Source organism: Dendrobates tinctorius, unplaced genomic scaffold (genome assembly GCF_039654945.1).
Source record: "Dendrobates tinctorius isolate UK_male_01 unplaced genomic scaffold, ASM3965494v1 ptg000107l, whole genome shotgun sequence".
Lineage (NCBI taxonomy): Eukaryota > Metazoa > Chordata > Amphibia > Anura > Dendrobatidae > Dendrobates > Dendrobates tinctorius.
Window position 1 is genome coordinate 42,257,194 of NW_027361775.1, and position 21,763 is coordinate 42,278,956.

Genomic DNA, 21,763 nt, shown 5'->3' on the forward strand with positions numbered 1-21,763 from the left:
GGGTGTTTTCAGCTGTGTGTTTTGGGTCATTATCCTGTTGCAGGATCCATGACCTGCGACTGAGACCAAGCTTTCTGACACTGGACAGAACATTTCTCTCTAGAATCCCTTGATAGTCTTGAGATTTCATTGTACCGTGCACAGATTCTAGAGACCCTTTGCCAGATGCACCAAAACAGCCCCAGAACCTAAGAGAACCTCCTTCATGTTTCACAGTATGGACCGTGTTCTTTTCTTGATATTTTTCCGTATGTGAGCATAGAGCTAATGTGCCTTGCCAAAGAGTTCCATTTTTGTCTCATCTGTCCATAGGAGATTCTCTCAGAAGCTTTGTGGCTTGTCAACATGTAGTTTGACAAATTCTAGTCTGGCTTTTTTATGATTTTTTTTTTTCGACAATGGTGTCCTCCTTGGTCATCTACCATGAAGTCCACTTTGGCTCATACAACGACGGATGGTGCGATCTGACACTGATGTTCCTCGAGCTTGAAGTTCACCTTTAATCTGTTAAGAAGTTTTTCTGGGCTCTTTTGTTACCATTCGTATTATCCGTCTCTTTGATTTGTCATCAATTTTCCTCCTGCGGCCACGTCCAGGGAGGTTGGCTACGGTCCCATGGAGCTTAAATTTCTGGATAATATGTGCAACTGTAGTCACAGGAACATCAAGCTGCTTAGAGATGGTCTTATAACTTTTACCGTTAACATGTTTGTCTATAATTTTCTAATCTCCTGAGACAACTCTTTCCTTCGCTTCCTCTGGTCCATGTTGAGTGTGATACACACCATGTCACCAAACAGCACAGTGATTATCTGTAGCCCTCTATACAGGCCCACTCACTGATTCCAAGATTGTAGACACCTGTGATGCTAATCAGTGGACACACCTTGATTTAACATGTCCCTTTTGTCACATTTTCAGGGGTACCATCATTTTTGTCCAGGCCTATTTCATGAGTTTTATTTTTTATTTTTTTTTTATTTTTTTTTAATCTTTGGAAGCATGGTTGAAAAGCAATGTCTGACCTTCATTTGTTTATTTTCATAGATTTTTGATTTATTCTTACCTTTGTCAGATTCAAGTTTTCTGTGACCATTGTGGCTTTTTTGTGATTAAACGAGGGGTACCAGCAATTTTGACTGTGTATATTACCATGAGCATTTTAATATTATAAAGAGAAACTTTCACAAAGGACTAGACAAAGTAAGCACATTTACATGTATTTCAGAGTATAATATAGATATAATTTTAATGCATACATTATGCAATATAACTTTTTTCTTTGTTTATTTCATTTTATTCATGGAGATAATTTCTGCAATTCATATAATGTGTTTAGTTTTTTACGTATTTCAAGTAAATTAATTTTCTTTTTTATATGTATGTAGGGCTCTGGGTCTGCAACTGGGACATTGACTCACCCATCAGCTGGAACCCCAGTAACTGGTCATAAGAGGATGATAATACCAAACCAACCACCTCTGACAGCAACAAAGAAGTCTGCTGCCAAACCTCTACCGCAGTCCACAACACTGCCTGCGCCAGCAGGGTCACCAGCTGCACAGAGGCCTCAACCAGTCCCTGCATCTTATGCCACAGCCACTACTCCAAGCCGACCTACTTTTAATGTGCAAGTTAAATCTGCCCAGCCCAGCCCTCACTATGTTCCACCAGCCCCCCAACCAAGTCAGCCTTACAATATTACACCAAACCAATACTATGCTCCTCAAAAGCAAGCACCTCCACGAGAATCAGAATATATTCCACCCCAACCTGTACGCTATGCAGATCCTGGCTATGGGTATCCCCAGGGTAATCAAGTAAAATACCATGATCCTTACTATCCAGCATCACAGGGCTATGGCGGAAGAAATAATGCCGAGATTCCTTACTCACAGCAAGGAGGGTGGAAACCTGAACCCTCTTACTCATCTGGCCATGCGGTGGGTCAGCAACCTCCTGGCTCATATCCACCTCCAAATAGTAAGAAGACCTATATAACGGATCCTCCTTATGTTCCACCACCGCCACCTCAAGCCAAGGTAGGTTGTTATAACATTGGAAGCCATGAAGTGGGCGTTGCTGTGTTCAGAGGTTTCACTTTATGATTTGGGAAATTTTATTTTGACTTTCATTTCTGCATATACAGCTCTGGCAAAAATTAAGAGACCACTGCAAAATTTTCAGATTGTCTGATTTTTCTCTTTATAGGTATATTTTTGAGTAAAATGTAAATTGCTCTTTTATTCTATAAACTACTGACATGTCTTCGAATTTCCAAGCACTAAATTTTGTATTTATTTTCAGAAAATGAGAAATGGTCAAAATAACAAAAAAAAATGCAGTACTTGCAGACCTCAAGTAATGCTAAGAAAACAAGTTCATAATCATTTAGAAACAACAATACTAATGTTTTAACTCAGGAAGAGTTCAGAAATCATTATTATGGGGAGTAACCATGATTTTTAATCACAGCTTTCATGCGTCTTGGCATGCTTTGCACCAGTCTTTCACACTACTTTTGGGTGACCTTATGCCACTCCTGGTACTAAAATTTAAGCAGTTTTTCTTTCATGGCTTGTGACTATCCATCTCCTCTTGATTACATTCCAGAGGTTTTCAATGGGGTTCAGGTCTGGAGATTGGGCTGGACATGACAGGGATTTGATGTGGTGATCCTTCATCCACACATTGATTGACCAAGCTGTGTGGCATGGCGCATTGTCCTGCTGGAAAAAACAGTCCTCAGAATGGGGAACATTGCCTGAGCAGAAGGAATCATCTGTTTTTCCTAGATAACCTTGTATGCGGTTTGATTAATACGTGCTTCGCAAAGATTAACCTGCCCAACTCCAGCCTGGCTGAAGCATCCCCAGATCATCACCGATCCTCCACCAAATTTCACACCGGGTGCAAGACACTGTGGCTTGTACGCCTCTCCCGGTCTCCGTCTAACCATTTGATGACCAGGTGTTGGGTAAATCTGATAAGTAGACTCATCAGAGAAGATTACCATACTCCAGTCCTCTATGGTCCAGTCCTTATGGTTTTTGGCAAACTTCAGCCTGGCTCTCCTTTGCTTCTCATTGATGAAAGGCTTTTTTTCTATCTTTACATGACTTGAGCCCTGCCTCTAGGAGCTGTTACAAACTGTTTTTGCCGTGCACTTCACCCCAGCTGCCATTTGCCATTCCTTTTGTAGGTCACTTGAAGTCATCCTGCGGTTGCTGAGTGACATTCGAATAAGATGACAGTTATCTCGGTCAGTGGAGAGTCATTTTCACCCTCTGCCGAGCTGTAGCCTTGTTGTCCCCAATGTCTGCTGCTTGACCTTGTTGTAATGGACTGCCATCTTAGAAATTTTAAGTATGGAGGCAACATGATGCTCACTGTATGCCTCTGCTAGTAAAGCCAGAATTGAGCCCTTCTTTTCCTCACTCAAGACTTTTCAACTCCTTTGGCATGGTTAAAAGTTATTTTTTCATTCCTATTACTTTTGGGATATTAGTTGCACTTGTTTTGCCATCCAGCTTGTCCTATTGCAATAGGACTGTGTACACCACATCAGGTTTTTTTACGCTTTCCTTTGTTAAATAAGATTTGGTTCAGGTGATCATCTAATCAGGAGCACATTAAGTAGAATGAGCTTTACTCTGGTTGGAATTCAACTGACACAGGAATGGAATGGCTGTCAGACATGTAGAGAAGCTGATTTTTATAAAGCTGTGCAGTGGTTTCTTAATTTTTGCCAGAGCTGTGTGTCATTGAATCATAGAATGTTAGAGTTGGAAGGAACCTCCAGGGTCATCATGTCCAACTCTCTGCTCAATGCAGGATTCACTAAACTATCCCAGACAGATGTTTGTCTGGCCTCTGAAAGACTTCCTTTGAAGGTGGACTCACCACCTCTCGTGGGAGCCTGTTTCACTCATTCATCACTCTGTCAAAAAGTGTTTTCTAATATCAAATCTGTATCGTCTCCCTTTCAGTTTCATTCCATTCCTTCTTGTGTTTCAATGTGAAAATGAGAATAAGGATGATCCCTCTCCATCCCTTGAGATATTTGAGAGACCACTATTAAGTCTCCTATTTGCCTTCTTTTCTTGCAAGCTAAACATTCCCAGATATTTTAACCATTCCTCGTAGGGCATACTTTGCTGTCCACTCACCACCTGGTAGATCTTCTCTAAACTTGCTCCAGTTTTTCAATGTCTTTTTTAAAATATTTTGCACAAAACTGGACACATTATTCCAGATAAGGCCTGACCAAGGAGAAGTCCAATGGTATAGTTGCTTCACATGATCTAGACTCTATGCTTCTGATAAAACATTCTAGGTCTCTGTTTACCTTTTTGTCTGCTGCGTCACACTGCTGACTCATGTGCAGTCTGTTATCTATTAGTATACACAAGTCTTTTTCACACATTCTGTTGCTTAGTTCTATTCCTCCCATTCTGTTGATGTGACTTTCGTTTTTCTTTCCCAGATGTAGAATCTTGCATTTCTCCCTGTTAGGCTAATTTCACACTTGCTTTTTTTTGCAGCGCGTTTTTCCCGCAAAAAAACGCATTGAAAAAACGCATACAAATGCTGCGTTTTTTTCAAGCATTTTTATGAGCATGCATGAGAAAAACGCAGCGTTTTTATGCGTTTGTATGCGTTTTTAGTGCGTTTTTACCGCGTTTGCGGTTTTTTTCCAACATTAGGTGGCCCCTCACACTAACCCAAACCATGACTTTACTAACCCTAACCCTGACCCTAACCCTTAACCAAACCATACTAACCCTTAACCAAACCATACTAACCCTGACCCTAACCCTTAACCAAACCATACTAACCCTGACCCTAACCCTGACCCTAACCCTGACCCTAACCCTGACCCTAACCCTGACCCTAACCCTTAACCAAACCATACTAACCCTGACCCTAACCCTAAACCCCCTTAACTGACCCTAACTCTAACCCAAACCCCTAAATTCCATTGTCAAACTAATGGTAAAAAAAAAAACGCATGCGCAAAAAAACGCATACATAAGCATGCCAATGCGCACATATGCGCACCCATAGACTTATAATGGGTGTCCTGCTGTAAAAAAACGCATTGCGCGCGCATGCGTTTTTTTGAGGCAAGTCGGACGCCCAAAAAATGCAACAGGATGCATTTTGTGCGCCCGAGCGCATACCGCAAAAAAACGCATGCGCGGAAAAACGCATACAAACGCATGTGTATGCGTTACACAAATATTAATGATAAAATCACATGAACTACTGCGAGCGGAGCCTCAGTGACCAGTGGTGACATCATATAGGATATGTCCGGTCACTGAGGATCTGTTCCCAGCCGGGCTGAACTGCGGTGACCTTGGTAAGATCCCTGCTAGCAGCGTAAGTATTGAAACTAATTTTCAAGGCATCAGCCAGGAAGGTAACATGTTGGTCACACTCGTCACACACAGTTTGACTAGTGTGACCAACTTTTTACTATTGAGACTGCCTATGCAGCATCAGTAGTGAAAAGATCAAATGTTAAAAAAAAAAAAAAAAAATATCGTGTTTTTCTCACCTTCCGACGTCCCGGGCAGCTTTCCCGATCATTGCGATGCTCCCGTTCCCATTGCGAGACCTATGATGACGTAACTAGGAAAGGGAGTTGGCAGGAGCATCGGTAAGGCTGCGCGGGATGCCGGAAGGTGAATATAACCCGATTTTTTTTTTTTTTTTTTTTTTTTTTTTTTTAAATTTTAATTCTATTTTTTACAGGGATATGGTACCCACAGCCTTTGAGGACGTCTCCTCTCCTCCACCCCCTGGGTACCATCCACAAATGTATTGCTTACTTTTCGCATGGTGGGCACAGCCATATGCGGAAAGTAAGCAGAACAATGCATTCCTATTTGGGCGGAATCGGCGCGATTCCGCAAAATAATGAGCATGCTGCGTATTTTTCCGCGATGTGATTCCGCCGCTGGAAAATCCACAGCATTAGCACAGCATTGCAGAATCTCATAAGAATACATGGGATGCTGTTTTTTTTTTGCGTTTTCGCGGCAAAATCGCGCGTTAAAAACCGCCGTGAAAACGCGAAAAAACCACAATGTGTGAACGCAGCCTAAATCTAAGAACAGCATGATGTAGGGGTTAAAACACCGATTTCAGTGAGATGTCACATGGCAGGCTGTGTGTTGTTTACACTAAAGGTTTTCTCACCTAGTGATTATCAGGCCGGAATCACACATGCGAGAAACACAGCCAAGTCTCGCATGTTAATACCCAGCACTGCCGCCGGCACTCAGAAGCGGAGCGTGCAGCCGCCTAGCAATATATGCAGCTGAACGCTCCACCGCTCCTGAGGGCCGGCGGCAGATGAGGCAGCAAAAACCTGCGGACAGATTCCCTTTACGCCTAATGGAAAATAAGCACCGAGCAAACTTAGGCCATGTGCACACGATGCAGATTTGCAGCGTTTCCGCAGCGCATTTTACCGCGCAGAAACGTTGCATATCCGCATTGTGATGTACAGTACCTTTAAAATGAATGGAAAAAAAAAAACGCTGTCCAGACGCTGCGGATTTTTCCGCGGTACAAAATCCGCAGCATGTTACTACTTTTGTGCGGTTTTCCATCTCCCCTGTCACCAAATCCGCAGGGGGAAAACCACGATGGAAAACCGCACAAAAACCGCGTGAAAAATGGAAGAAATCCGCAGGAAAAATGCAGGTCATTTGACCTGCGGATTTCTTCCATTCTGCACGGAAAAATCCGCAGGGCTCAAAACTCCGTCTGCACTCAGCCTAACAAAGTTATGGCAATATGGCTTTTAGACGTTAAGGTAGTGGTATGGCCACCACAAAGCCCTGACCTTAATCCCATAGAAAATGTAGGGGCAGAAGTATTAATGCCTATGCGACAAAACAGACCTATGAACTATTTCTGTCAGAAGTATAATGCAAAATTAAAACTGCTTATTGTGAGAAACGTATGGAAGGCTGCGCAACATGTTTGACTCAAGTAAGACCATTTATGGTCAAGCTATCAATGCAAACTACATGTATGGAAACTTCTGAGTCACGGGAATGTGATGAAAGAAAGAAAAGCTGAGCTAAATCATTGTCTCTACTAGTAGTCTGACTTTTCACATTCCTGAAGTACAAATATGTTCCTACGTGGCCTAAGAGAAGAAAAGTGAGTGTGGCTAAGGTGTATGTAGATGCATGGCTTCAATTGTATGGAGTCCTACTTCTTCCAAAGTCTCCTTCCACCATTGATTATGTGCAGTGCTCGCAGAACCTCATTCTTTGGCTAGCTGGCCATGGTGAGGGCGAACACCATGAAAAGTCTCCGTTAGGAGGAAGAGCTCGGCATTGGGCGGCAGCTATCCATGTTCAGGACTAGTCCCCACAGTGATGTACATGATCTTATTGCTGTTCCTTCTGCTCGGGACAGGCCTTGATGAAATCAGCAGAGAATGTTTGAAAGAATGTGAAGCCAAGACGAGTAATCGTGCAAAGCTGCCTGTGAATGTACAGTAATACTGGGAAAGAACATCTTGATTAGGTTAAATGCTGGATAATCTACAGAAAAGACCATTACCAGGGAATGCAACAGATTGTGCAGCAGATTTACTTAGTAACACATGGAAGCAGACGTCTTTTTGCCAGCAATTTCTTAGACGTCAGGAGCCTGGATTTGAACCTTAAGGTGAACCACGCCGGCTGCAATATAGAAAATGTGCAATAACATTGAAGACCTGCTGATATGCTGAGAAGATGAGTGATCTACTGTCTTGTACAGGACGGATGCTGCTTTATTAACATACCGTACATTGGAAATGCAGCACACAGTATTTCCATGCACAATTCATCACTGGATTGCAGAAGCCTTTATTATACAGCCTGGTGACGGATTCCCTTGACTCTGCTCTACAGTTCTTCCTTTTGTACTGGGACCGCTCATAGTGACGGTAAAGATCATATCTCTTAGGCTGTGTTCATACACAGCGTTTTTTTAGCGGTTTTTACCGCGGTTTTCGCTATAAAACCATTATAAAACCGCTAAAAATAAGCTTCCCAGTCATTTCTATGCATTTTGCGCTTTTTGTGCACATTGATGCGTTTTTTACCGCGAAAAAAACGCATCGCGGTAAAAAACGCAGCATGCTCATTAATTTTGCGGATTTTTCCACGGTTTTGGCTTCCATGCGGTTTGAAACCGCTGCGGAAAAAACGCGCAAAAAACCGCCGCTGAAAAATAGGTGCGGTTTCTGGGAAGGGAGTCAGGTTTTTGAGCAGAAATTTTCTGCAACGTGTGCACTTAGCCTTATGGTTTGGTACAAAAGCAGAAACCAGGATTCTTGTCCTTTTGGTGTTTGGCAGAGTAATGTAAGCAAAGCTATTACTTATGTGTGCATTTCCAACTTATGAAACGTGGAGGCCTTTCAATCGTAAATCACATGTCTCACAGATTTGGTTCCAGTAGGCCTGGTGCCCCTCATCAGCCGTAATCTTGCAGTAATGTGTGGGCAATGTTCATATTAGGAACTAGAGGCGTCTTGTCTCGGCCATATCTACCTGCATTCACAATCTATTGAAGCTTCAGGCCGAATCAGTCTACAAAATTACATTGTGGCAAGCTTTTTCAACTGAAATAGAATACTGACATGGCCTCATTCACACGTCTGGGTTTAGACACGCGCGTGAAAAAATGGTACCAGTGTCATCAGTTATTTGGATCAATGTCATCCGTGAGTCCATTTTTACCATCGGTGTTTTATTGGTGATTTTCGTGGATGGATAAATTACAAATCTTCTGCTATCCTTTGCAATGTTAAATACAGCCTGCAGATGGACTGTACACTGCTGCCATCCGTGTGCTGTACGTGTTTTTTATGGCCCCATAGACATATTGGTTCTTTTCATCCATGATACAAAAAAAAAATTAACATGCCTCTGTGAGTTTTGCACATACACATGGTCTGTGAAAAAAATCACGAATGTGTGAATATCACCATATCACCATAGATAATGCTGCATTTATGATAGAACATCTCCGTGCAACACAGACATCTGGATGTGTGTGTGTGTGTGTGTATGTATATATATAAATATATATATATATATATATATATATATATATACATATATATATACATACATACATACACAGGGGTTGGACAAAATAATGGAAACACCTAACATTTTGGCATCATAATCTTCGAACATGTTATAAACATGCAAACCGTGACATATGTTTTGTAGTTGATTATTTGTGTTATGTGATGTGTATGTAAATTAACTGTTTTGCAGAATTGTAAGAACATTGATGAGAACCTGATACCAATGGCAGACTTCTCAGATTTTCAAAGAGGCCAAATTGTTGGTGCTCGTATGGCAGGCGCCAGTGTAGCAGAAAGTGCCCGAATGCTTGGCGTGTGGTACTGTCTCCAAAGTAATGACTGCGTTTGAAAGAGAAGGAAAACCGTCCGCAGCAAAGCACAGGTCCGGCCGAAAGTCGAAGTTGACTGAGAGTGACAGTCGGACTCTAAATCGAATTGTGAGAGAGGATCGCAAGACCCTGGCTCAGAAAATCACTGCTGAGCTCAATGAACACCTACAGAACCCAGTTTGCACGAAAACTGTTCGTCGGGAGCTGCACAAATCTGGATTCCACGGAAGAGCTGCAATTCAAAAACCGCTGCTCTCAATGACAAATGTTTCCAAGCGTTTAGAGTGGCGTAGAAACCTCTAGAATTGGTCCCTCGAGCAGTGGAAACCTGTGATATTCTCAGACGAATCATCGTTTACCCTATTTCCGACCTCCGGCCGAGTGTACGTTTAGAGACAGCCGAAAGAAGCATTCCATCCAGACTGCCTTCTCCCAACTGTAAATCATGGCGGAGGTTCTGTGATGATCTGGGGTGCTTTTTCGTGGAGATCCGCCGGGCCAATGATATCCCTTCATGGAAGAATTAACAGTCGAGATTATTTAGGCATTTTGGGCGACCAAGTGCATCCTATTTTTCAAGCACTGTTCCTGGAGGGGAACGCCATCTTTCAGGATGATAATGCACCAATTCACACAGCTAGAATCGTTAAAGTATGGCACGAGGAACATTGTAATGAAGTTGAGCATCTCATCTGGCCCCCAGACCTCAACATTATTGAGCATTTATGATCGATTTTAGAGATTCAAGTTTAGATGTCGATTTCCGCCGCCATCATCGCTCAAAGAACTGGAGGGTGTTTTAACTGAAGAATGGGCTACAATTCCTTTGAAAACAATTCACACCTTGTATGAATCCATACCTCGGAGAATTGAGGCTGTAATCGCCGCATAAGGTGGACCTACACCATATGAAACTAACTTTTGTTGATGTTTCCAGGTGTTTCCATTATTTTGTCCAGCCCTTTGTGTATGTGTGTGTGTATATATATATATATCTGTGTTGCCTTTATGCCAAAAATATCGTTTGGCTTTGTTGCCTAAAAGTTAGATTTTGGTTTCGTCTGACCAGAGCACCTTCTTTCACATATTTGGTGTGTCTCCCAGGTGGCTTGTTGCAAACTTTAAACAACACTTTTTATGGATATCTTTATGGCAGAGTGGCAGGAATAAAGCCATTTCTCAAAGGCCAGATTTGTGCAGTGTATGACTGACTGTTGTCCTATGGACAGACTGCGCCACCACCTCAGCTGTAGATCTCAGCAGTTCATCCAGAGTGATTATGGGCCTCTTGGCTGGATCTTGGTAGATTTATAGTGGTTATGATACTCCTTCCATTTCAATATGATCGCTTGCACAGTGCTCCTTGGGATGCTTAAAGTTTTGGAAATCATTTTGTATCCAAATCCGGCTTTAAACTTCTCCACAACAGTATCAGCCTGTTGTGTTCCTTGGTCTTCATGATGCTCTGTGCATCAAACAGAACCCTGAGACTATCACAGGGCAGGTGCATTTATACGGAGACTTGATTACACACAGGTGGATTATATTTATCATCATTTGTCATTTAGGACAACATTGGATCATTCAGAGATGCACAATGAACTTCTGGAGTGAGTTTGCTGTACTGAAAGTAAAGGAGTTGAATAATATTGCACGCCCCACTTTTCAGTTTAATTTCCACAAAATTTTTTTTAAAAAAACAATAAATTTCGTTCAACTTCACAATTGTGTCCCACTTGTTGATTCTTCACCAAAAATTTACATTTGGTATCTTTGTTTGAAGCATGATATCTGGGAAAAGGTTGAAAAGTTCCCAGGAGCCAAATACTTTTGCAAGGCACTGTACATGGTCATGAATCGGCAGTTACCAAAAGATCCAAATATGTTGACTATTTGGAAACAAGTTATATTTGACTTTGTCAATCGCATCATGATCTTCATATTGCAGCGGGACACAGTTCACCATGTAGCCCTAGCCTAATGGCTATACTACACGGCATTAAATGAACGCTAATTGGCTTCATGTTTGTAGTTCATTTAATATTCTGTTTAGAAGGGCCAACCACGCTTCTGATGTATACACAGCTCAGTAAGTGATGCATCACTGGAATCAGTCATTGCCACTACATGATGCTGCATTCAGATAGGGTAGCAAAATCCTGGTGACAGACTCCCTTTAAATGTACACTATGATTCACTGCAGTTTGTAATCTGGATGCTGAATGTAGAGCTCAGTGTGAATAACGTTCTATGCACTACAGCAGTTTATGCTCTGCGTTGATGCTCCTGTGGTGTCGGCTAGCCCAGTAGCTCATCTTTTTAGCATTCCTTTACTGAGTAAGATAGAAGGATGGCACACAAGTCACACTTGTGTTAGAAGCCTACCATGAATGAAATATTGTGATTATTTATGAATGTCCATCCGTTACTATCGTACTATTCTTGTAAATGTTCTTTCTTCTACAGGAAGGATGCCACCTCTTGTTCTGCTGCAAAAATGCTTGGGTTTAGCTTGGTCCGAAGTTTCACTCTGAAACATTGTACATATGTGATTTAGACCAGACAAGAAAATGACATGTACAGTAAATTTAACCATTTAGCCTGTCGAGCAAAAAGCAGCGTTTAAAAAAAAATAAAAAAAAATTCACACACTAAACTGAGCGCAGTGCCCCTAACTCCTTCACCCCGAAGCCTGTTTTCACTTTCCTGACCGGGCCAATTTTTACAATTCTGACCACTGTCACTTTGAGGGCATAAGTCTGGAACGCTTCAACGGATCCCTGTCATGCTGAGATTTTCTTGTGACATATTGTACTTTATGATGGTGGTAAAAAATTTTCTATATGACTTGTGTTTTTATTTGGGGAAAAAAGCGAAAATTTGGCAAAAATTTGGCAATTTTCAAAATTTTAATTTGTATGCCCTTTAATCAGTCATATCGCACAAAAATACACAATACAAATTACATCAGTACAATTTTGGAAACCATTTTTTTTTTTTTTTTGTTAGGAAGTTGTAAGGCTTAAAAGCTGACCAGTGATTTCTAATTTTTACAACAAAATTTGTAAAACCATTTTTTTAGGGACCACATCACATTTGAAGTGACTTTCAGGGGCCTATATGACAGAAAATACCCAAAAATGACACCATTCTAAAAACTGCACCCCTTAAGGTACTCAAAACCACATTCAGGAAGTTTATTAACCCTTCAGGTGTTTCACAGGAATTTTTGTAATGTGGAAGAAAAAAAATAAACATTTACTTTTCTTTCACAAAAATTTTACTATAGACCTATTTTTTTTTTTATTTTGTTTTTTTTTTACTTTTGCAAGGGTAACAGGAGAATATGAGCCATACATTTTGTTGTGCAATTTCTCCTGAGCATGACAATACCCCATATGTGGGGAAAATCCACTGTTTGGGCGCACAGCTGGGCTCGAAAATGAAGGCGTGCCATTTCACTTTTTGAATGTAAAATTTGCTGGCATAATTAGCGAACGCCATGTCATGTTTGGCGAGCCCCTGATGTGCTTAAACAATGGAAACCCCCCCCACAAGTGACACCATTTTGGAAACTAGACCTCTTAGGGAACTTATCTAGATGTGTATTGAGCACCTTGAACCCCCACGTTATTCACAGAAATTTATAACGTTAAGCCGTGAAAATAAAAAGCAAATTTTTCACGGGAATTGGAGGATGACGCAGGGAGAGATCTGTCGCGGGAATTTGAGGATGACGCGGGGAGAGAATGTCGCGGGAAGAGATCCCGCGGGGACTGGGTGATGTCGTGAGGAGAGAGGTCGTTGTCGGGTAATGTCTCGGGAGATTTGTGGCCGCGGTAAGGAGAGAGAGATTTTTTTCCAGCAGCTGGACAGGATTTAGGGTTAAATATGTAGCAAAAGACAAGAATGCGGATCCGGCAACAAAAAAAAGTTGCATTGTCCGTCCGGTGATGCCAGCGGACGCAACAATTTTGGCGGATCCGCAAAAATACGGATGCAACGGACGACCATCAGTCAAAATCCACAGATAATGCAAGTCAATGGGGAAAAAAACGGATCCGCCAAGAAAAATGGCAGATCTGCTTATTTGCAAAACAGCGGATTTTGACTGATGGTGAAAAACGGATGTGTGAAACAGGCCTAACAGGAGAAATTGCTCATTACAATTTGTTGTGCAATTTCTCCTGAGTACGCATATTCCCAATATGTGGAAGAAAACAACTGTTTGTGCACAAGGCAGGGCTTGGAAGGGAAGGAGCGCCATTTGACTTTTTGAATGGAAACCCCCCCCCCCCCCACAGATGAAATTATTTTGGAAATTAGACCCCTTTGGGACCTTACGTAGATGTATATTGAGCACCTTGAACCCCTAGGTTCTTCACTGAAGTTTATAACGTTAAGCCGTGAAAATAAAAAAATCACATTTTCCCACAAAAATCTTTTCTAGCTCCAATTTTTGTATTTTCACAAGGGCAAAAGGAGAAAATGGACCCCAAAGTTTGTTGTGCAATTTCTCCTGAGATCACCGATACCCCATATGTGGTCGAAAACTACTTTTGAGGCAAATTTCAGAAAGGAACTAGCTCCTTATTGCAGTGCAAATTTTGCTGCACTTGTTTGAGGGTGCCCCATTACATTGGCAGAACAGCAGAATCCCCAATAAGTGACCCCATTTTACCAATTAAACCTCTGAGTGAATTCATCTATGGGTGCAGCGATTATATTGACCCCACAAGTGTGTCACAAACTTTTAGGGTATGATTCCACGGGCACAAACCGGCAGCGCTTTGGACGCAGCACATGTCCTCTCCGTCCAAAGGGCTGCCGGCTTTTGAACGCCGGTGATTCAGCATCTGTTCATTGAACCGTGCGGAATCACGCATCCTATACAATGCATGGGTGACATTATCTTGCGGAGATTGAGCGTCTCTGCAAGATAGACATGCTGCGGTCTGGAAAGACTCAACGCATGTCCGGTTACACAGGGAAGCCGGAGGAGACACATTTCATGAAATCCCCTCCACTATGCTGTAACATCTTGCCGCTGCGGGTTGGACACTGCGGCTATACGCAGCATCCAACCCGCAGCGTTTACTGACCGTGGAAACATACCCTTATACCATTGGGCAGTGAAGAAAAATTAATTTACAGTTTTACCACCAAGATTATGTGTTATCCCCAAGTTTTACATTTTCACACTGGGAAATGGGTAAAAATGGCAACAGAATTTGTCCCACAATTTTAGATGAATGTAGAAATACCCCATATGTTGTTGGACAGTAATACTTTGCCATACGGAGTGACTTGGGCGGAACAGAGTGCTATTTGCCTCCTGGAGCGCAGATTTTCCTAGACAAGTTTGTGGATTCCATATAAAGAGTCCCTAAGTGCTAGAAAAGCAGATTCTCCCCCTCAAGTGACCCCATTTTGGAAATTATATCCCTTTGGGAATTTATCTACGAATGTAGTGATGATTTTGACTCCATGGGTGTTTTTCAGAAACAGGCAGCAGTGGATTTTGCTGAGTGAAAATAGCAAACTGCCGTTGTATTGACCAGTACATTGCAGTCACCAGTACATTATACCCAGAGCTCATGCTTCTGGAGACACGCACCTGTAAATTAGGCGGGCTCTCATCACTACAGAAATGCCAAACATGTGGGCACTAAATGTTGTTTAGGCACACTGGGGCTCAGAAGGGAGGGGGGCATTTGGATTTGGGAGCAGAGAAATTGCTGAATTTCTTTTGGTGGGTCAGGAGCCTTTTAGCTTTTCAAAGGCTTTGGGCTACCAGTAACGTGGAAGCCCCCTATATTTCTGTTAACAGATGATGGACCTGAGTGAGAGCTGTTTTTGTGGATTGAGTTGAAGCTTTTATTGGGAACATTTTACATAACGCTTGGGATCACATTTATCTGGCGCTGTACGCTGAGCACTTACTTTGGGGTTTCCATCTAAATCTCAGAGTGTCGTGTCAAATGAAACCCCCGAGGGATCCATTCAGTATAATGAGGCAGCAGATTTAGATTTAGTTACATTTAGCGATGCAACAGCGATCCCGACAACGATACGACCCGGTCAGGATCGCTGGTGCATCGCTAAATGGTCGCTAGTGAGCTGCCAAACAGGCAGATCTCACTAGCGATGCAGCAGCAGTCGGGGGTCGTCACCTGTCACACGCAGCGAGGGTGACGTCTCCCACCCCCGTCCATGGAGTCGCTCGTCGGTGCCAGCAGGAAGCCGACGACGAGAAATGGACCCGGCCGATGTCGCGTGATCAGCTATTTCCAGCGGGGAGCCGGGTCAGAGGTAAGTGTCACATGTAGCGAGATCGCTAGCGATATCGCTATTACGGCACAAAATCGGTCACACTGTGTGAAGGGGGCTTTACTCTGGACTCTGTCTGGCCTCTGTTCGGCCTCTGTTCTGCGATGTCCTTTTCAGAAGTGCACAAAACTGTGCAATCCTAAAAAGAAGTATACTGCCGGATCACAGATCCAATGGCGTCCACAGTGACGCCATCTGCCTCATTATAGGGAATTTTCCGCCAGGGGTCCTGTCTGAATCACGTATTTCAGAGATTTATACGGAAACTCCGGTGCAAGCACTCAGCGCAGAACGCAGGATGAATGTGCACCAAGCCTTACTGCGATCTTTGGGAGGCAGAATGAAATAATCAATTGTAGGTGAAGACTTTGTTTTATTTATTTTTTTATGCCGTTCCTCATACAGTATTAGTGATTAGATGACTTTATTCTTCGGGTCAATATAAGATTGGTCTACAGTACATATTTTCAAAAGTTGTCCGGTTCAGTTATGAAATGAGCCATTTCTTAATTATTTGATCTTCTGAATTCAAATCTGACAATGAAAATTTTTAGTTAACTTTTGTTTCTATGATATCAGAGTTTTCATTTTGCTGCTATATTTTAATTAATGCATAAAAGTTTCAGTAGTCTGAAGCATTATTTTTGCTTTACAAATATAAAGGTGCAAAATATTTTATGACAGTTTTCTGATACTTATTTAGAAAAAACTTGGAAACAATTCAACTTTTAAAAACATAAATCATGTCAAGTATTTACTTGCGGATTATAAACCGTTACAGAAATTGCATTACAAAACTTTATCCTCATTCAGTGACAACTTTTTTGCTTGTCTCTTGTACTCCTGCATTGGATCATCTCTTACAATAGTCCAACCATCCAAGCATCGGTAGATTGCATTTTCCTTGTTATCTTTACTCCATAGCCTAAATATCTTTGTGACATCTCTCACTGTACTTGTGGCTCACTACTCCACAGTTTGGTAGAAAGAAGTCTAGATGTGAATGTAAAGGCCCCGTCACACTAAGCGATATCGCTAGCAATATCGCTATAACGTCACTGGTTTTGTGACGCAGCAGCGATATTGCTAGCGATATCGCTATGTGTAATACCTCTGACTGGCTCCCCCGCTGGCTGTCGCTGATCGCGCGAGAACGGCCTGGGCCGTTTCTCGTCGTCAGCTTCCTGCTGGGCTTCCTGTGGCGCCGACGAGCAACGCGTGGACGCGGGTGGGAGGACGTCAGGATCGCCTCGTCTGACAAGTAAGTAGCGACCCGCGACCGCTGTTATGTCGCTGGTGAGATCTGCCTGTGTGGCAGCTCACTAGCGACCACTTAGCGATGCACCAGCGATCCGTATCGTTGTCGGGATCGCTGGTGCATCGCTAAGTGTGACAGTACCTTAAGAAATATGTAAGGACATGTTACATCTAAGAACCTTTTAAACAGTGGCTTGCAAAGTTATTCAACCCCTTGGTATTTTTAGTGTTTTGCTACCTCACAACCTGGAATTCCACTGTTTTTTAAGGGTTTGCAATGCATCAATCCATGTGAAGAATATGCCTAAAGCTATGAACACTTGGTTTCTTTTTTATTGTGAAGCAAATAGCACAAAATGACCGAAAAATTCAGTGTGTATAACTATTCACCCTGCTAAAGTCAGTACTTTATAGAGCCTCCTTTTGTGACAATTACAGCTGCAAGTGACTTTGCATAAGTCTCTATGAGCTTTCCACATCTGGCCACTGGGACTTTTGCCCATTCCTCAAGGCAAAACTACTCCAGCTCATTCAAGTTAGAGCTCTTTCACCTGTCCTGATATTTCCGGTACTGGAAAAAAACATTACCGGAGATATCCGTGTGTATGTGTGTTTCTTCGTGTGGCAACTGTGTGCCGTATCAATATCACGTACCAGGGCCTGAGAAAAGCTGGCAAACTTTGCGCTGTTCTCAGGCACTGGGTTCTAAAGACAGCACATATCACTGTCCCCTGCTCTGCCTGAGATCGGTGCAAGCTGGGGATAAGGCTGAGAGTTGTAATTACGTGTAAAATTAAGAATATAATAAATCACTTAATACTCACCTGAACACCTAATCCCCTGAAGCCATTGTTACCTGTAAAGAAACCAATGAAGTTGAAAAATTCAGTGTCCCATGCCATAATCCTTCTGTGTGACATGCTCATCAGCGTGAGCTGAGAGAATAACTCGATGCAGCGAGACTTGACCTCACAGTGAACTGTGGTGACCCCACTGCTAGCACCATGAGAAAATCTCACAGTGCAGCGCCGAGCTCAGTAAGCTCACCTTACGAATTTCTCTTGGTGATCTCACAGAGCTCAGCGCTGCACCATGAGACTTTTCTCACAATGCTAGTGATGGTCTCACAGAGGTCACCACAGTTCATTGACCCGGCTGGGAACGGACCCTCAGTGAGCTCTGCGGTAAGTTCGATGTGATCACTGACTCTGTGCTTGCAGCAGCTCATACTCCAGTGGTTTTCAGCCTGAACAGTCGCCTCTTGGCACCGTCTAGGTTGAAAACTTTTTATCGCAGACACGGATTACGTTGTGAGTCAGAACATCTGACAGATGAGGGATATGATTTTTTTATATTTTTGTTTGTTTAATGGGGCAATGGATTCAGAGGATTAGGTGTTAAGGTGAGTATAATGAATTTTTTTCATTTTATTAATTTTACACTTAAATACAACTCTCAACATTGTCCCCCACTCACATTGATTGCAGGCAGAGCAGGGGACAATGATGTGAGCGGTGTTCAGCCCCAGATGTCGGGGAACAGCCCGAACAGTACCGCTGATTCCCAAGCGCTGGTACTTGTCAAACTGATACTCGGATGTCATCAAGTCTGACCACAGATTTTCAGTTGGATTAAGGTCTGGGGTTTGACTAGGCAACTCCAAAACATTTACACATTTCCCCTTTACCCATTCGCGTGTTGCTTTAGCAGTATGCTATGGGTCATTGTCTTGTTGGAAGGTGAACCTCTTTCCATCTCCGTTTCAAATCACTGACAGACCAAAACTGGTTTTGCTCAAGAGTATCCTTGTATTTCTCACCATCCATCTTCCCTTCGACCCGTACCATTTTTCCTGTCCCTTCTGTCGAAAAGCAACTCCACAAGCATGGTGCTTACCGCAACCTTGTTTCACTGTGGGGATGGTGTTCTTGGGGCAATGAGCTGTGTTGGTTTGGCGCCAGACATAGTGTTTACCTTGGAGGCCAAAAAGTTACATTTTAGTCTCATCTGACCACAGCACCTTCCTCCATACAAATGGGGAGTCTCCTACGTGTCTTTTGGCAAATTCAAAATGAGCCATAAATTTTGTGTATAAGTAAAGGCTTTTTCTGCCCACTCTTCCAAAAAGACTATCTCAATGGAATGTATGGTTTATTGTGGTCGTATGGACAGATACTCCAGTCTTTATCAATGAGATACTTAAATGCTTTTGCATTTTTATCCATTGCCTTTCCAGAGTTATTTATTAAGCCCAATTTTGGTAACAAAATCTTATATGGGTCAACAAGATGCAGTATGTTTTCCTCACTGGCTGAAGTGAATGCCAGAGAGGCCAGTCTCTTTTCTTGTAGGGATATTCTCTTGCACGACTATCCCACTCTCACAGAAAGCAGCAGTACTTCGTGTAACCACCCTAGAGACCAAGTAAAGGGGCAACGTTTGGCTAAGTCTAGGCACGTTAATAATGCTATTTGCCTGCAGATTTACCCCATATTTGCAGGTTAATAGCTTTTTTCTGGTGACAATTTCCCTTTAAGTCACCATAGAGGGGTCACAAATGTTGGTTATAGTTCAGGCACCTCAACAGCTGTTTCATGTTGTCATTGGTTTCTTTCATGTAGACTGCATAACCAACTGGAATTGAAGGTAGCACATTGCCATTATGCAGCAAGACAGTTTTAAGACTTGTTTTGGACAAATCAATGCATAGACTCCGTTCCTCTGGATTATGACTTATCTTCAGAGCTTCCATTAAATTGTTGATGTTGCATGCCACGAGATTACCCGCCATGAAGAAGTATTGGACAAGATCTTGATTGTGGTTGGGGAATGAAGAAATCCAAATGTCCCCCTGCTAGGATATTCCACTGATGAAACCTGGAACTTAGGAGCTCAGGTTTACTCTTCTGCAAATCCAAATCTCTAACAAGATTGCCAAGTTTACTTTGTGTTTATAATGTGGCGTTCAGTTGAGGTTCCTGACAAAGTCTGAGTGTGAGAAGAAGATGCTTCATGACACCAAGCGCCCTCTTCTTTCTCACTTGACTTGACAGAAAATGTTTCTGGTGCATTTAAAAGCGGCAGTTCTTCTGTATGTGGTAGTGGGCGTATTGCAGATGGAATGTTTGTAAAGTAACTGAACTGTAAAGTCCACTACTTCTTGCTTGAAACTCTTTTCCTAATGGGGGGCACCATACAGAAATAGCAATTGTTAGTGTGATTGGTTGTCTATTTCCAGGTCATTGGGACTGCAAAAGGCATTGATTGCCTCCTCTTACGCAACAGCTGGGTAAGATGTGATGCATTTATTGCAGCATATGTGTGGAGCCCAACTCTTGTCCTGATCTCCTATTCTGCAGTCAAAAAACAGGTTGTGGGCTTTCCTTATAATGGCAGTCAAGTTTCGCCTTTGTGGCACAAAAGTCACTTCTCCACATATGTAGCAAAAGCTATCTGCTTTGTTAGTGCAAAACTGAGGCATATCTGAAAAAACATGTAGAAACATGTCAATATGCGGAGAAGTCCTAAAAGTGTATACCTTACACAGAGAGCAGTAGGTGGTGCAACTGTAATTAGGATTACATTTAGTGTATAACCTCGCATATACAATTATGATGTAAAGTGTTCTCTTGCAGGCAGGTACTTCTATAGCTTATTGCATAGCCTTGTCCAGTGGGTCCCAAACTCCAGTCCTCTCGGCCCCCAACAGACTTTTTTCAGGATTTCCTTAGTGCTGCACACGTGAGAGAACCTGTGGAAGTTCCAGATGCCTTGATATTAATTCCATCACTTCTGTAATACTAAGGAAATGCTGAAAACATGATGTGTTGGGGGGCCGTGAGGCCTTGAGTTTGGGAACATTGATCTAGTCCAGGGATGGGGAACCCTATTTTTGGCAAAGGCCAGTTTGATATTCATACCATCCCTCGGGAGCTGTACTAATCATGCGCTAACTCCGCCCACAAATTGCATCCTGAAGCTGGCAATGGTGTCAGTATGTGATGTCTCATTGCATGCGCCTCAGTGCTCAGTAGAGAACACTGCATGTGTGTGCTACAGGGCAAAAAGAAATTGAAAAGACTATCAGCCGTCAAAATACAACTGCTGTCCAAGCACTGTAGTGCCCGAGAGGCTGCCCAAGGGCTCGAGAAATGGTCGAGGACCATAAACGGCCCACGGGCCTGAGGTTCCCCACCCCTGACCTAGTTGATAGCCAACAGTCAGACCAGCGAAAAGTGCACTCGTTGGGAATGGCCAAACCACAAGATCCAAGCAATGAGCTAAGCGACGTGATAATGATGGCACGTGGGATGATGATGCCCTTCCTCACCCTGGTGTCAGCCAATGACTTTGGGGGCTTGTACACATACAGTAATATTCTTTTGGTTAGTGAAATTGCTGAAGAACAGTAGCATTCTATACTCAAAAGCATTTATTGGAGAACAGATTGTGGAATATTTGGTGATTTATTTTTTTTTTTTATACATTTGGAACATTGTCCACAGTTATATAATGGGGTCGTCTGTCTTTTTGGCCAATATTTAGGACAAAATTGATTTTAAATTAAGAAACTCCTGAGTAGGTTTTTAATTGAAGATTTAATTGGCTATATCACTGATTGAAACGGCATTTTCTGCACCAAAGTCAGTGCAGAAAGGCGGAACGTACCCTTATTGATTTGCCCATCTTCAGTTTGTATACAGGTATATGGGAGGTTTACTTGGCAGACATGCAG

General features: G+C 42.5%; 1 protein-coding gene across 6 annotated transcripts in view; it reads left to right on the plus strand.

The window, feature by feature from the left end:
- The window catches only part of LPP (LIM domain containing preferred translocation partner in lipoma), a 388,598-nt gene that overhangs the window by 244,938 nt on the left and 121,897 nt on the right, over window positions 1-21,763 (plus strand). For all 6 annotated transcript variants that reach the window (XM_073589409.1, XM_073589404.1, XM_073589407.1 and 3 more), the window contains one exon: window positions 1,389-2,042. In XM_073589409.1, the coding sequence (XP_073445510.1) occupies window positions 1,389-2,042 (654 nt within the window). The remainder of the gene's footprint in view (window positions 1-1,388; window positions 2,043-21,763) is intronic.